Source organism: Lepisosteus platostomus, chromosome 28, assembly GCF_059453375.1.
Source record: "Lepisosteus platostomus isolate fLepPlt1 chromosome 28, fLepPlt1.hap1, whole genome shotgun sequence".
In the NCBI taxonomy this organism is placed as follows: domain Eukaryota; kingdom Metazoa; phylum Chordata; class Actinopteri; order Semionotiformes; family Lepisosteidae; genus Lepisosteus; species Lepisosteus platostomus.
The window spans coordinates 8338250-8352583 of record NC_142638.1 but is presented as its reverse complement, the minus strand read 5'-3'; the positions used below and the strand labels follow the sequence as shown (position 1 = coordinate 8352583).

Genomic DNA, 14334 nt, shown 5'->3' with positions numbered 1-14334 from the left:
AGGTTTTAGGGTTATTCAAAGCAGCAGCAGCACCAGAGTGGTCCACTTTAGCCAATGATGAGCTGACTGGGTTCATTAAGAGCCAAGTTGCAATTAAAAACCTGCAGACACACGGGCCCTCCAGGACCACCACGATCACCCTCAGCCATGAGGAGTAAGAGTTGTGCTACATTATTCATTATTTAATTGATCTGCAAGAAGCTTAAGTACTGTACATAACTATAAAACCAGCCCGGCTGTATGCAAGGCCTGGAAACTATTCTTTAACTTCCTTCATATACAGAGCCCTGCGTTACTGGGAAACTGAAGCAAACTCTTGTCATTACTTTATAGCATTGCAGTTCCTGAAGAGTCCCATGCCTTCAGACTGATGCAGTTGGAATACTTAGCTGATCAGTTACTAAAATGATGTCCCTAACTAGACCTACAGATCTAAGATAAGATCATGTTTATTTTCACAGCTAATCAGGGGTATAAAATTAAGAACTCAGAGGGCTGGTGAACATGCACGGTTTTGTTCCAACTTTGCACTTAAGCGCCTAAACAAACTCTGTATTGGCTTTATTGGACCAATTCAGTAGGTTCTCCAGCTCTTCAGGGTGCTGGTCCTGGATGTGCTAAGCAGGCAGGTACCCCGGGGTTGTAGCATTAGATATAGACACCAAAGGACACAATGACTGGAGGCCAGTCACAGTGCAAACAAAGCAGGGTTTCCATATCAGGATGTTTGCCCAGTATGGTTTAAGGAGAAGGCGCATCCCATGACGTTGTCATCTAATGGAAAAAAAACTGTCATCTAATATAGCCTGGAACTGTTTTAAACAAACGCCAGGACCCGAGCTTGCCTGGTACTCAGATTTATTATTTTTTTAAAAGGGGAAAAAAAACACATACTGTAGAACAACAGAAGATTTCTGATCATTTTTTCTTTTACCCTTGAAACACTCGTGGTTTATTTAGAGCAAATAATGCAGCACATTTCCTAAATTCGTCACCACCGTAGTCTAATTAGGTATCGTGCTAACGCAGCACAAAGTGCAGAGGTGTTCACACCTGGGAACTGCCTTGTGCGATTTCTATCATTATTGCTCTTCAGCGCAGAGTAGCCGATAATGAGACGCTTTAAGAGTAAACAACTATCAAAGCATTTGTTTGAGCAAAAGGCACTGCAGGTAGGCATCAGCGATTTCCTTCATTTTCTAAAGTAGCACGATAGCAACATAATTTATATCAGCATGCCTCACGGGAACCGCAAGAGAATACTAAATGGCTTTTCGGGGTGAAACAGTTTGGCAGAACTCTATATCATCTGGGTAGTATATAGCTTGCTTTCCAATCCACACCATCTTACACACACGAAGCAATTTGCAGGTAGTCGGCTCCATACAAGAACTTAAAAGATATAGAGGCGTCCGCCTTCTTACAGACATCAGGTTATTCCAGAATTTCAACCACAGTCTCCTCCGGGGAAAATAAACTCTTTCGTTTTGCAATTTTCTCTCAGCCCGTTTGGTTTAATGTGCTCCTATGATCATTCCGAAGAGACTCCGATTGTACTTTTCTCCGTTTAGCGTGAAATTTGATGTTTCGTGTAAACGGAAAGCGAAGAGAACAGTACAGCATAGTTCGGCTTTGATAACCCACCCCAGGAAAATAGGCTAACCCCAAAACCGGTGTTGGTAAACGTAATTAAAAAAAAACAACTATTACAAATCTATTATATTGGTATTAGTTATCTAATTATTTAAATAAATGACTATAATTGAGCTCAAACGCAACCGGTGGGTTAATCGGTAAATTTACAAATATTATTGTATTCGAAGTAAGCAATTAATGTAATGAATTGTAATCAGTTAATGATAACGTGCACTTCAGAAATGTTTTCAAGACCACGCAAAAAATGTCCATTCAACCAATATTCCGTCAGGTGGAAGACGTACAGCGTGTCTCCTGAAACACAAGACGATTTGAAAAATGATGTTGATGATGAGCAGAGAACTTTCTGAAAGAGATGGGATCGAAAATCCATAACCCTCGAATTGAAGGGGGATAATTAATGGAATGTCATAGGAGCTGCTTTCTGACTGAATGCCTTTTTTGCTGTACGACAGCTTCAGATGAGATACGAGCCGGCGGAGAACATGCCACAAGCGTCCGCACGTTCTTTTAACCGATTCGCTCTCCTAAAGCCTCTGAACGGTCTTTTTTTTTTAAAGTCGCTATTTAGATTCCGTTTTCAAGGTGAAGTACATGAAGAACAAGTCATAGGTTTAATTCCATGCTGAAAAGAGACGTTTCGGCTGTGGAGCCTTCTTCGGGTGTGAGGAAGACGGCAGGCAGCAAAGATGAAATAACACAGGAAAACAAAAGTTGGGAGAGGGGAGGAGGTGAAGAGAGGGGGTAAAGTCGAAATCTGCATGTGAATAGAGAAGATTGCACGAAAACAAGTCTGACGTTGAGAGAAGGTGTGAACCAGGTTTCAGGATAATTTTTGTTTCTGATGTCTTTCTGCGGCGGGAGTTGAGAAACCCTTCATTGAGAACTCAGATGGAGAGATCAATGTGATCAGGGCCGTCAGAGGTGAAATGAGAAACTATGGGCTTGGAGAAATCTTTACTCTTCACAGCCCTGACATCGGTCTCATAGGCTCATAGGTGGCGTTCCCCGACACCAAGAAGACCTACTGCTCCGACGCCTTCGACGCTCCTAGTATATGAAGAATGCTTGTATACACTATATTGTACATTTACATTATAAATAAAATCGGCCAGCATCGGCCGAACGGAGTTTGGAAATAAAAGGACAGACATCGACACCGCGTTTCTTTGTGCTGTGACAATTTCCCGGAGCCTAATTTCATAGTTTGTGGCGAAGGTAGGAAAATTACATCCCGCTGCGTGTTGCCGTAAATTCCGACACGACTGCCTCAACATGATGCAGTTCTGCGCAGCGAGGAATCGTGAAACGAACATGTTGAATGTTGGTTAATCGCTTACGGACTTCAAATTCTGGTACATCTCGTTAAACCGACAAGGGCCGGAGGGTTATTGATAGGTGAGAAACGAAACACCGGTTTGAAATCAGCGTCTGATTTATATTTGCAAATAGTCAATGTGTTTATTCTTATCCGTTTATTCAGATAAAAGTAAAACAACACGGTAACAGCAATTCCTGAGCTCCTGTCAGGTTTGCCGGCACCGAAATAGGTAGGAGATCCCCATGGTAACATATACTGTAGCTTGCCCCAGAATAAAGATAGGAGTGGTCTTATACGCGCTGCACAGCTCGACTGCTCTCAGTGCGCAGTAAGCTCCCGTATTGGCAGGAGGACGGGATAAAACTAGTTAAGAAACCAGACCTCTACTACAGACACAGAAACATGGACCGGGAGTGATATTTGCAACCGACTGAAACGCCGGGTGACACCAGCAATCGGGAACTGGTTAATACTGTACCCAAAGCGAACTGTAATGTAAACATCAAAACCCTTGTAGATCGCGACAGGGACATCCTTCAGAGTTTAAAAGACAGACATTAAGATGAAGAACATAAATTGGTTTAAGGGCGCAGTTCGACAGTGATAGTGGTGCAGGGGGTCTGGAGAAGCGCTCTCACTCTGCGGGAGCCCTGAAGTCGTACGGTGGGGCAAATGACCGCAGGCTGCGGCAGGAGTCGCCCCGGTCACCGGATTCCCAGCCAGGACGCCGGGCGCCCCCGCTGATACCCTCAGCCCCGAGGCAGCAGCGCAAGCGTGGCCCCCCTGGAGGACTCGCCGGGCGATGCTGTCTCCGGACGTGCCGGAGTTAGGAGCTATTCTGTGAAGGATCCCCGGCAGCTCGGAGCATCCGGACTGTTCCGAGCGTCAGCGACAAACTGCACAGGAGTTGGGCGGCAGAACAGATAACGTCCCAGCAGGCACGGAAATCTTGCCGGCTGAACTGCCGAGTGCAGACACTTGCTCTGCTAAGAATTTGGCGACCGTGGCATTGCTTTAGTCTGAAAGAAGCGGAGGCTCGGATGGACAGGTCGCAGCCTTCAGTGAATCTATAAACAAGGGACAGGCAGCATAACGTTTCAGCGCGCTTTTTGGAAGGCTTGGACGAATGCATGTAGCGTGTGACCGATTACCATCCACAAACACCACAGGCTTTGATTGGAGGAATTCAATATTAATAAAAGCATGACTAATAATAAAAAGCAAACAGATACACCTAATACGATTGGGTATCATATTGGATTCATTAAACCCGATGAATTTGGGTTCACCGAAACAGATTAACTCGAGTTATGGAGCGCGTATTATCCAGAGAATTAGATAAAGCGCCTGTAGGTCAGCGATAGGATAAGAGGAGTTACAATAAGCAAGCACCTCGCTGGGATTTCGAGAGGAGACCGATTAATCTCATTTTGAATGTAAAACACTCCGGTATAACGCTCTAGAAATTAAACTGCTTGCGCTGAAGCTTTTGCTATGATCATGTAAAGTTGTTTTTTTTTATGTCCCATTTTTCCACGTATGAACTCTGAAACCAAGAAAAGGATTTTGAGATTGTTTTTCTTGTACGAAAACTGACTCCAATGCTTAGGATTAAAATCAGGTACATACTGTACACGATATGCACAGTAACATGACTGGGGATATTTCACGGCCGCGGACATTTTAAACTGGATACTTTTGTAGTCTACACGTTTTTTAGACGGAGCTATTAATGCATAAACACAGAAAAAGAAAAAAAAGCCATGCGATGATTATTACAAAGATGCGGAAATTAGCGGGACTCACTATGACCGCTGTGTTGGTGAGTTCAATACAACAGTAATTCCAGCACAGACTCTGAAACGTTGATCTTCTCCGGTCAGCCTAAGGAAGAAGGACTATCACTTCACCCAAAACATCTCTTTGTGTGAAGACAAGAGTTCTGTCATTTCTGCTAGACACATGTGCCACCTCAGTTACAATCCCAGAAAAATGCTTTGCGCCCAGATTCTGCAGGTGAGTGTGTGTACCGGTGGTTTCGGGTGTCCTATGCGGACAGGAGGGGCGAATGCGCTCGCTTATTCGTTGCGCGGATAGCAGAGGTTAACGGTCTGACCGGTGTTTTCCTGCTACTCAGGCAACGTTATCAACAGCACCTGGAGAATTTAATACAGAGACCGAGGGGTTTGGTACAGTATGTATCTTTAGAAATACAACTTCCATTCGAAAGCATCGTGATCGGCAACGTTTAGAATGAACTGACACATCCAATAACACATACAGTATCTAATGGCACTTATATTTGCATGGGGAGGTCTTTTTAAATGATGATTTTTAAGTTTTGCCAAAAAGCTGTACTGTATATTCTTTATATTTAAGTTTTGCGGAAAGATTCTGCGCAATACTACGGTAGTGTAGTGAAACCTCACTCCTATTCAAAGCTAAAAAGCTCCAGACATTTCACTAGTCTAGCTGATTCATGAAATTCGCCGTAGTGCCTTGGGGATAGTATGTCATTCATTTCTGAGCCGGTGCGACTTTGTGGTTCGTGGTTTAGCATTCATGGATGCTCGCTGTGAACACTCAAAACAAATACTGTAGGTCTGAAGAGGGGTTTAACAGCGTTTCCATAGTATTAAAACGTCCTGGAAAAAGTTAAACGTTAATGCTTGCTAAACACCGAGTACAATCATAAAACGATTATGCCCACTTTATTATGTAATAATAACCTTCCGAATCACTGTTAATGAGAATGGACAGCTGTACTCACGGCGAACAACGAAAGTGGGAAAAAAAACCGAGATCGATCAGTTACCATTGGAAAAGTTCATGACTAATGTTTAAGTGTTCCGATATTGCATGTCCCATTGGATAGGCTAGCTACGGAAAAAGACCATGGTGACGAAACAAATGTATATCCAAGCATCCGATACTTAACATAGGAACATAACACAATGCCCTGTGGTATCGACATGTACAATGTCTGTCCAATAAATACATGATGAAGGATTTTTCATTTACAGTTTGAATGCCAGTAATTATAGTAGGCCTAATTGAGGTTATTGTCAAATGAACATATACAGTAGCACAATGTACGAAATAGCAGAAGCAGCCGCAATGTCAGTGGTAACATGCAGCCTGGCCCCTAGCTCATTTGGACGCCGCGTTATTAGTTCAACACTCCTGCGACGGTACGCTTTAGGTCATATTTTCTTCGGCGTCAGGGGTCTGAGTTCAACATCTTTCCGGCGATGGCGTTTTCACTTTCACTCCGAGAGCGGCTCTGTCTGTGTCTGTGTCCGTGTGTGTGTGTGTACAGCGCCCCAGGGCGCAGGCGTGAGAGAGCCACTACATACTGTGCGCAAGTTCATTTAGTTAATCCGACAAGCAAGGCTTCTGAATTAAGATTTTTCAACATTTGAATGATCCTACAGGATTTACCAGGCTCTTTTTAACAACAAGGGAAAATGGTTGAAAACTGTTGAAGTGGACCCTGACAGCCAGTTCACCGGGAGTTATTTTAAAACCTGTACTTGGCATTTTGCGATGCAGTTTTGCAATGGATGTAACTGCAATAGGAGAGCGATTGTTCGGTTACCCGGGGGATAACAGACACAACGCCACCCCTAAAGCAATTAGGAATAGCACTTTGCATTCCTGCTTTCAATTTAGACATTACAAATGTGCATGGGGTCACTGGTAGTTCAGAGATGGGAACTAATGCCATTGTCACCTACTCATACCTAGATCGGGGTAGATAACCTGGGCTGTTCAACTGTGTGCCTCTTCTAGGACTTTGAACTTTGCGATGAATCAATTACTGGACTGACCCTAAACTGCTTAATTAATGCAAGAACTGAAGATTGCTTCAACAGCTAATCATTAGCTGGAGCAACGAGTTGGCTGTAGGCTGGAATGGAGATGGATCTATTCTTGACCACCCACATACCAGTATACAGCTGCCTCTGATGTGCACCTCTCCACAGTCTTTCACTAACCTGCTGACCTCTCCGCGCAAGGTGTTGAAACTGCCCCCACACTCCTGTCAGGCGGGGACTGAGCTGGTTTTCATCGCCGTTTGTTTCTCCAAGATATGAATGTCCCAAAATAAGGTGGCAGTGACATTCCCAAAAGATTAGGTGTATTGTTTCCACTTGCACAGTCCGTTCAAAACAATCAAGGAAAAACATCACTCACAGGAGTTGCAAGTTGCCCTTAAATTTAATGTATTTGATTACATTCTACTTGTTTATCAGCTTTCCTCATTTTTAAGTGTGAGTTCCTGTCCAATCTCTGGCCTATTATTATTATTATTATTTTAAAGAGCTTCGTAGTCTTAAAGTTAGTTTGGGATTTATGACATACACAAGGGAGCATTTTTCAACATATCCGAACCCAGATCATATCAGAGCTTTTGCTCTGAAGCGGAGAAAACTCAGAACAGAGCAAAAAACAGAATAGCATTTTCAAGGCAGCTGAATGGCACGTTGTTCTGTGTGGACAAGCAAATAAAGCACTGCCATTAAAATAAGAAGTAATGTGCAGATCTGTGAGAAAGGTGAAGTTTTCTTCTTTGCAGAACTACTGCAGCTGGGGGTTCCAGGGTAGCATTGAGCCAGTCAGGATAGAACATTCTTTTTTAGAGCAGGAATATATCTGACCACTCCTCTCTGGAGTGTTTTGAATTTTTTGTAATTTGGGGTTGTCCTCAATAATTTAAGAGGAGGTCTTACTAGTGCTTTGTACGATTTTAGCGTACCATCCCATCATGCAAATACACTTTTAACTATATCTGCTGTATCCAAACATTCCCGAAAACCCCTTTTAATTACTTCCTCACATTGTATAGATGATTATGAAGTGTCAGCTTAAATATCTAAGGTTTTCTTAATGGTTTTCTAAATGAAGGTTTTCCATCTTAAATATATACAGTAGGTGATGTCTCTAAATTTCTGGTTTATATGCATTTATTCATTCATCTTGACGTCTGCTCCATTCTATGTGTTAATCATGCTGATTCGTCCAGAACTATATTATACTGTATATAGTTACACATACACATTTTTCAGTTAAAAAGAAAACAAACTGGCTTGAATGATAACCTTTTTCACCACTCTTTTTACAAGTCTGTATTGAATTGTGTATAAATGGCTCTGCATCAATTAGATATCTACTTGATTTTTTTTTAAATCCACCTAGATGGGCCCAATGCCCTTGTCTCATTTATAAATGTTCGTATATTGTTAGATATACCAATGCCATTTATCTGTCAAAATCGCTGTGTAATTAACACTTAGACCCAAGGAATATTCCTTTGAGATTCTTTACTTTTTGACTCAAGGTGTTCATTATTTAGAATTCATTTTTAGTTGATTTTTTTTTGGAATACATTACTTAGCATGAAAAATAATAAAGCAATAGCTGGTTGGTAAGTCTGTGGAGAATGTAATCACTTAATGCAGAGTTTTTTGTATCACAAAAAAGGTGAAAAAGTGTATAATAACACTTAAGAACAATTGACTGCTGAAGGAAGGATATTATGAAAAGATTGCCTGGAAATGAATGTACCTCTTCTGTGTCTCATGAATAGGTTGCCAATGTGAATCCCCTCTGAGTTCACCTATTGTTTAAACTGTTTAGTATCCCAGTCTCTGGAATCTCAAGTCAAGAAAGCATTCATCTTAGTTAAAACGATTAAATTGTTTTGTTTTTTTTTTACACCAGGGAACATGGTTAAATTACTTGCTGAAGATGACTGCCATAAAAAATAAACCTGTACATTAGTGCAGACAAGGACTTCTAAATCTGACAGATTGTGTGGAGTAACATTGTTGAAGTTACTATGCAGACAGAGTGCCTGTATCATCTTTCAGTTACTTCATCTTGTCCTAAAGCTTTCTTTGCTTGTTGTATTTCTTTTTTACATTTTAAAATGTGGTTTTGTTCAATTAAGAGAACATGAAACGGAGATATTTTATCTGGAGGAAAAGGCCCTATGATTTTGCCACTGGGTTTCTTTAAACTCTGTTATTGAATGTTTGAGTTTGGTATTTTAATTTTGAATACCACATTACAAATCTGTTCCTGCCTGCAGCTCCTTCTCTGTTAAAAAAGACCACAACCACTGTATGTGTATGTGTATGTGTATCACACTAGCCTTCACTTCTTTAGCGGTGAATTACATTTTAATGATGTGTGGTATGGTTTTGGCCATGCGTGTTTGTCTCTGACATTTTGTGAAGTTTCAGCTGAATATTTTTAAACCTCTGGCTGGCCATAAATATCCTTGCAGTGACATTTATGGATATCTGTCCAGGCATTGCGCAACCTGGCTCCCTTGAGGTTTCTTTAAGAGACCTCGAGTCGGTCTCAAAGCCTTTATGCATTCAATGAACAAACCACATAAACAAATGTTCAAGCAATTGCCTGCCAACAAAAAAAAAAATTCAGAACCTCTACAGGTTCAAAAGGTAAGGCCTTCAGCTGGACAAAGGGATACAGCCTAATGGTGGCTCCAGAAGGAATAATTGATTAACAAGTCAAATCACTGCAAACAGACAAATCTTAAACAACGAATATATATTTAAATGAGACAATTCTGCGCCATGATTATGTCCTCACCAGCTTTTTGAACAGTGAAACCCAGAAGCTCCCTGCAGTTGCAGATCATTTAAGATTGCTCAGATATTCTTCATTTAAGTTTACTTAAGTATTTTTTCACCCCACTAAGTGGTTTCTACAAAGATGAAGTTGTAAGGGCTGCTCAACAAGGAGTCATTCTAAGCTTCCAAAATGGAGTGTTATAATAATTATTGCTTGCACTTATATAGGGCTTTTCTGGACACTCCACTCAAAGCCCTTTACAGGTAATGGGGATCCCCTCCACCACCACCAGTGTGCAGCCCCACCTGGATGATGCAAGTACCACAAATAAGCTATTAGTGGGAAGGAGAGCAGAGTAATGAAGACAATTCATAGATGGGGATTATTAGGAGACCATGATTGGTAAGGGCCAGTGGGAAATTTGGCCAGGATGCCAGGGTTACACCCCTACACTTTAAGAGAAACACCCTGGGAGTTTTAATGACTACAGAGAGTCAGGACCTCGCTTTTACGTCTCATCCCAAGGTGCCTTTTTACAGTATAGCGTCCCCATCAATATACTGGCGCATTAGGACCCACATAGACCGCAGGGTGAGCGCCCCCTGGTGGCCCTCTTCCAGCAGCAACCTTACCAGGAGGTCTCTCATTCAGGTACTGAGCAGGCTCACACCTGCTTAGCTTCAGTGGGCTACCAGTTGTGAGTTGCAACAACATAGTCTAGCAACTACCCCAATTAAATAAGAATGAACTGGCAGGAACAGAATTCTGTGGTGGATGTGAACTAGGTGGACTGCTCGGCTGTCAATGGCCTAAATCAAATTATTACCTAACTGGATCAAATACACACCTTCTTCTGGCATTTCAGGTGCTGTTACTTTAAAAAAAACAACAGAATATTATACATGCAGACCTTCCGGGACCAAGATTTGATAGTCTAGTTGATTCATAAATGAGTCAATTAACCTCTTTAAGAACCAGGGTGCCTGTAGATACCTTTGGAATCAGATAGTTAGGGAAAGTGGCAATGCACTAACAGAGAAGGTCATGAGAAAGGTTGTTCATGACTGAGGGTGTGTGAGGCCAGAGCTCAATATAACCCTCTTTCCACTGCAGGGACAACCCCACAGAGCATGACAGGTGACAAGCAGAAAGGGGAATAAATATAGTTGCAAGGGAAGAGCTGTGATCCTCTTGATCAGATGTACATCAGCTTAATGTACTTTTGAATTTGTATGGGTCTCCCCATCCAAAGTAAAAAAAAATGCAGAGCAGCTGATGGGATCTAATTAAAATTCAAGTCTCTTTCTTCAAGATCTATTTCTGTGTGAACGCATAACGTTCTGCTATTTTTTAATTTGGACGGCCGAGGAAGATGAATTCAGCTTTTGTAGCACATAAAAATGGGAAAGATTTGCAATCACTCCCTAGAAAGGGTAATTCATGTCACAGTTGTGTAAAAAACATCACCTCTGTCAATTTATCATTTTAAATTACACGCAATTATGTTGAGTTTTGTTTGCATTTTTTGTTATTTTCATTAAAAATGTCAAGACACCCTGGAGCAAATGGTCCATCAAGACATTTTCATCCATTTTCTAATTAATGAAGAGTAAATTGCAAGTGACTTTCTCGAGCATAAGAAGCATTTTGATTAATTGGGGGCTCTCAATTTTCTCCTAAAAACAGCAGTTTTCAGCCAATTGTTTCATCTGCTAGCAGAGCATGGAATCAGGGTTCAACACATTGTATAAACATATAAATCAGACCAAATGTCTGTGTGTTCATATTTTACTCACCATGCTATAAAAATGTTCGTTTCTTTACTGTGCTATGCCACAGTTAAAGAGATCTTGATTGTAGCAGTGAAGATATTCAGAACCTTACTCTAATGGCAGACTGTCATGTACTGTATATACCTGTTGATTTACTTATTATCATTAATTGCACAAATTCTTCTATGATTGCTTTCAGATTATCTTCTTTTGTAGTCTTTTTGAAGACCGTCACACTGCAGTCTTCATTTGCCTTGTATAATGGCATTCCTTTCTGACTTTTACAGCAGAGTAGAAAACCACACACCAGATGCTTGATAACCCCAGTGAGCTGACTATAAACACTGTCCTTCCCACGATGCCCTGGCATCTTGACAACTCGGAGCACAGAGCAACGCTCTTCAGGAAAGATACAGAGCTTCTGTTCGCAGCCTGCCTCTCCGCTTACAGTCGATCTTGTGCAAAATCTGTGAAAAAATATTACAAAAGAAAACTGAACCTGTCCATTGGAGCGAATAAGTGCTCAATGCAGTTTATCTGTATGAACTGACTTACACAATAGTTGTAGGCTTCCTTTTCGGACAATGAGCTACTGAGGTGATGGGAGGTTTATGCTGTTGCTCAGTCTATCTGACCATATGAAGATGTGCTTTAACAGCTTTCTAAAGGTCAGCTGCTCCCAATCTGTCAGACATCATGGTACTGACATTCCTCTAATGTGAATCTGGAATACGGATCAGCTGCTTAGAATACTGAAGTTGGAGATTTGTGGGCTTAAAAGAAGAAATCACCTCTGATTCCCTGCCTGTTCTTATGTTTCCAAATGTCTTTAAAGTCTCTCATGGAAGAAGGAGGGAGGGAAATATACAGAGCCAATTTTATCAGCACGAAAGCCGGCGAATGTTGGATTAACATGTAGACTCTAGGCTACGTTGTGTGGCTTTGTGCAGGCAGATTGAACGCTATGCACTGATTTTAGAACACAAGAAACAAAAAGCTCCTTGTGTTTTATTCTTTGACGTCTCAAAGAAAAGTGGAGTATAAATTAAACATCTTGCAGGCAGCTTTTGGATTCTATTAATTTGCAGAGGTGTTTTCAGCTAAATGGAAAAAGGCAAAAAGTTTTCATTAGAAATATGCAAGACAAAACCGGGACAGGAATTTTGCATTGCTAAGTGTTTACAGCGTTTTATTACAACCTGTTTCATTTTAACAGGCCTGACCATCCCTGGATAATTAAATACAGAGGGAATTGCAGGCATTAAAAATGTAGTTCTCTTTTGTTCTTTGAACATCAAGCAGTATTGCTTTTATTTATCACAGCCCTATACTGTATATATCCCCATGTTAAAGAACAGCTGTAGTTATCAAGGTCAATTGTTATACTTCGGGGGAGGAAAAAAAACTAATTTTGGAATACAATGAAACAAAGGCAGAAAATGTCTGTCCCCTCATGCCAGTAGGTACTGAGACAAGAATCTGTTTCAAAGCACAGTGAAAGCAGGATGGGACTCAGTGGGTTCATGAGCAATACAGGGTAAAGCACAGGCAGGTACTGCACGACGAATCATGCTACTACAAACCACAAGAAATGAAGGGAAAACAAAGCACAGATTCATGGTATAAGTATTGTTGAAACATGGTTAAACCATCCCATTTGGTAATCAGAACTGATTCCTTCATCTTAGACCTTTGTGACCATCCTTAATGACTGGATGCATTTACAGGTTAAGACCTTTGCTTCATTATTCACTGCACCATGAGACTTTTATAACAAACGCATTTTTTTGTCAGTTCTTGTTTTGCTGACAGCAGCACCAATCCAATGCGATTCCTCACACAGTTTTTCCAGCTGGCCTGGAATCGGGTTAGGAACGTTCTGCGTCTCGGCTGTCCTTTTAATTTCTCCTCTTCTCCCTTCATAAATAAAGTGTACTTCTTCGGGCAAGTGGGCAAGTGGAACAGTCCATTTTATGAAGATGAATGTAGAAGGTAGTTTATTTGTTTTCTGTTTATACCTAGCCAGAAACTGAGTTTTTTTGTTTTTTACATAGAAGTTTGTAATAAGGTTTTGAGCTTTGATTTGAAAGGGTGACTCTCTGATATCCTTAGGTTTAGAGCTCCAGAGCTTTGGAACATAACAGGAGAAGGCCCTCTCACCCACAGAGTGTAGACGGGCTTGGGAGACAGACAGCAGACCAGAATTAGAGGAGCAAAGGTTGCAAGGTGGGGAGTAGGATGATAGTAACTGAAACGGGTACTAAGGTGCCAAACCCTATGGAGCCTCATAAGTGAGCAAAGGATTTTGATGTCGACACAAAACCTAACAGGAAGCCAGTGCAAGGACTCCAGGATAGGAGTGATGTGATCACTTGCACTTGACCTGGTCAGGATTTTGGCTGCTGACCTCTGGACATTCTGTAGTTTGTTCAATGTGGATTTAGATACAGTACTCCAGCGTGTAGAGCCTTACAGTAGTCACCCCCAGGTTTTTCAATTTTGACTGAAGTAAACAGTACCACCAGTAGCATTATGTGTACCACTGAATTGCATTCTTCAAGTCAGGAGAAACAATGAGCAGTAAAGGTTCCTAAAAGATTAAAAAACAAGGCAAAAGCAAAAGATGCACCATGATGGAAGTTTCTTTAAAATCATTAGAATTCCCAGTGTATTGTCATAAAATGCAGGTACTTCTGAAAAGGCCAGGGTCCTATGAATTTAGTGTAAACGTGAATCTGAAATTCCACAGGATTCCCCGGAGTTAGTGCTGTGTTATATCCTGAATTTAAACATCATGATCTCTTTTTCTAAGTGGCGTCTCAGTGTCTGGTTCAGAATAATGGGTTTTCCTGAGCGCAGGTTCGGCCTGGGCTTCAAACAGGGATTTCCTGTCCCAGACAGGGAATGCTGGTACACATTTTGGCCAAGTGCCCCAAAGACTGGGTGGGCTTCAGGCTACCGGCAGATCCTGGGTTTTTCATG

The 14334-nt window shown here is 41.5% G+C and overlaps 1 protein-coding gene across 2 annotated transcripts in view; it reads left to right on the top strand.

The window, feature by feature from the left end:
* Positions 1–995: 995 nt before the first annotated feature.
* Positions 996–14334, top strand: part of crhr1 (corticotropin releasing hormone receptor 1) — a 95690-nt gene continuing 82351 nt past the window's right edge. Inside the window, exon 1 of one of the 2 annotated variants that reach the window (XM_088623211.1) lies at positions 996–1172. In XM_088623211.1, coding sequence (XP_088479337.1) covers positions 1113–1172 — 60 coding nt within the window. In that variant the 5' untranslated portion in view covers positions 996–1112. Of the gene's footprint in view, positions 1173–1863; positions 4994–14334 lie in introns of those variants that run through there. The other variant, XM_088623212.1, reaches the window with a different exon arrangement.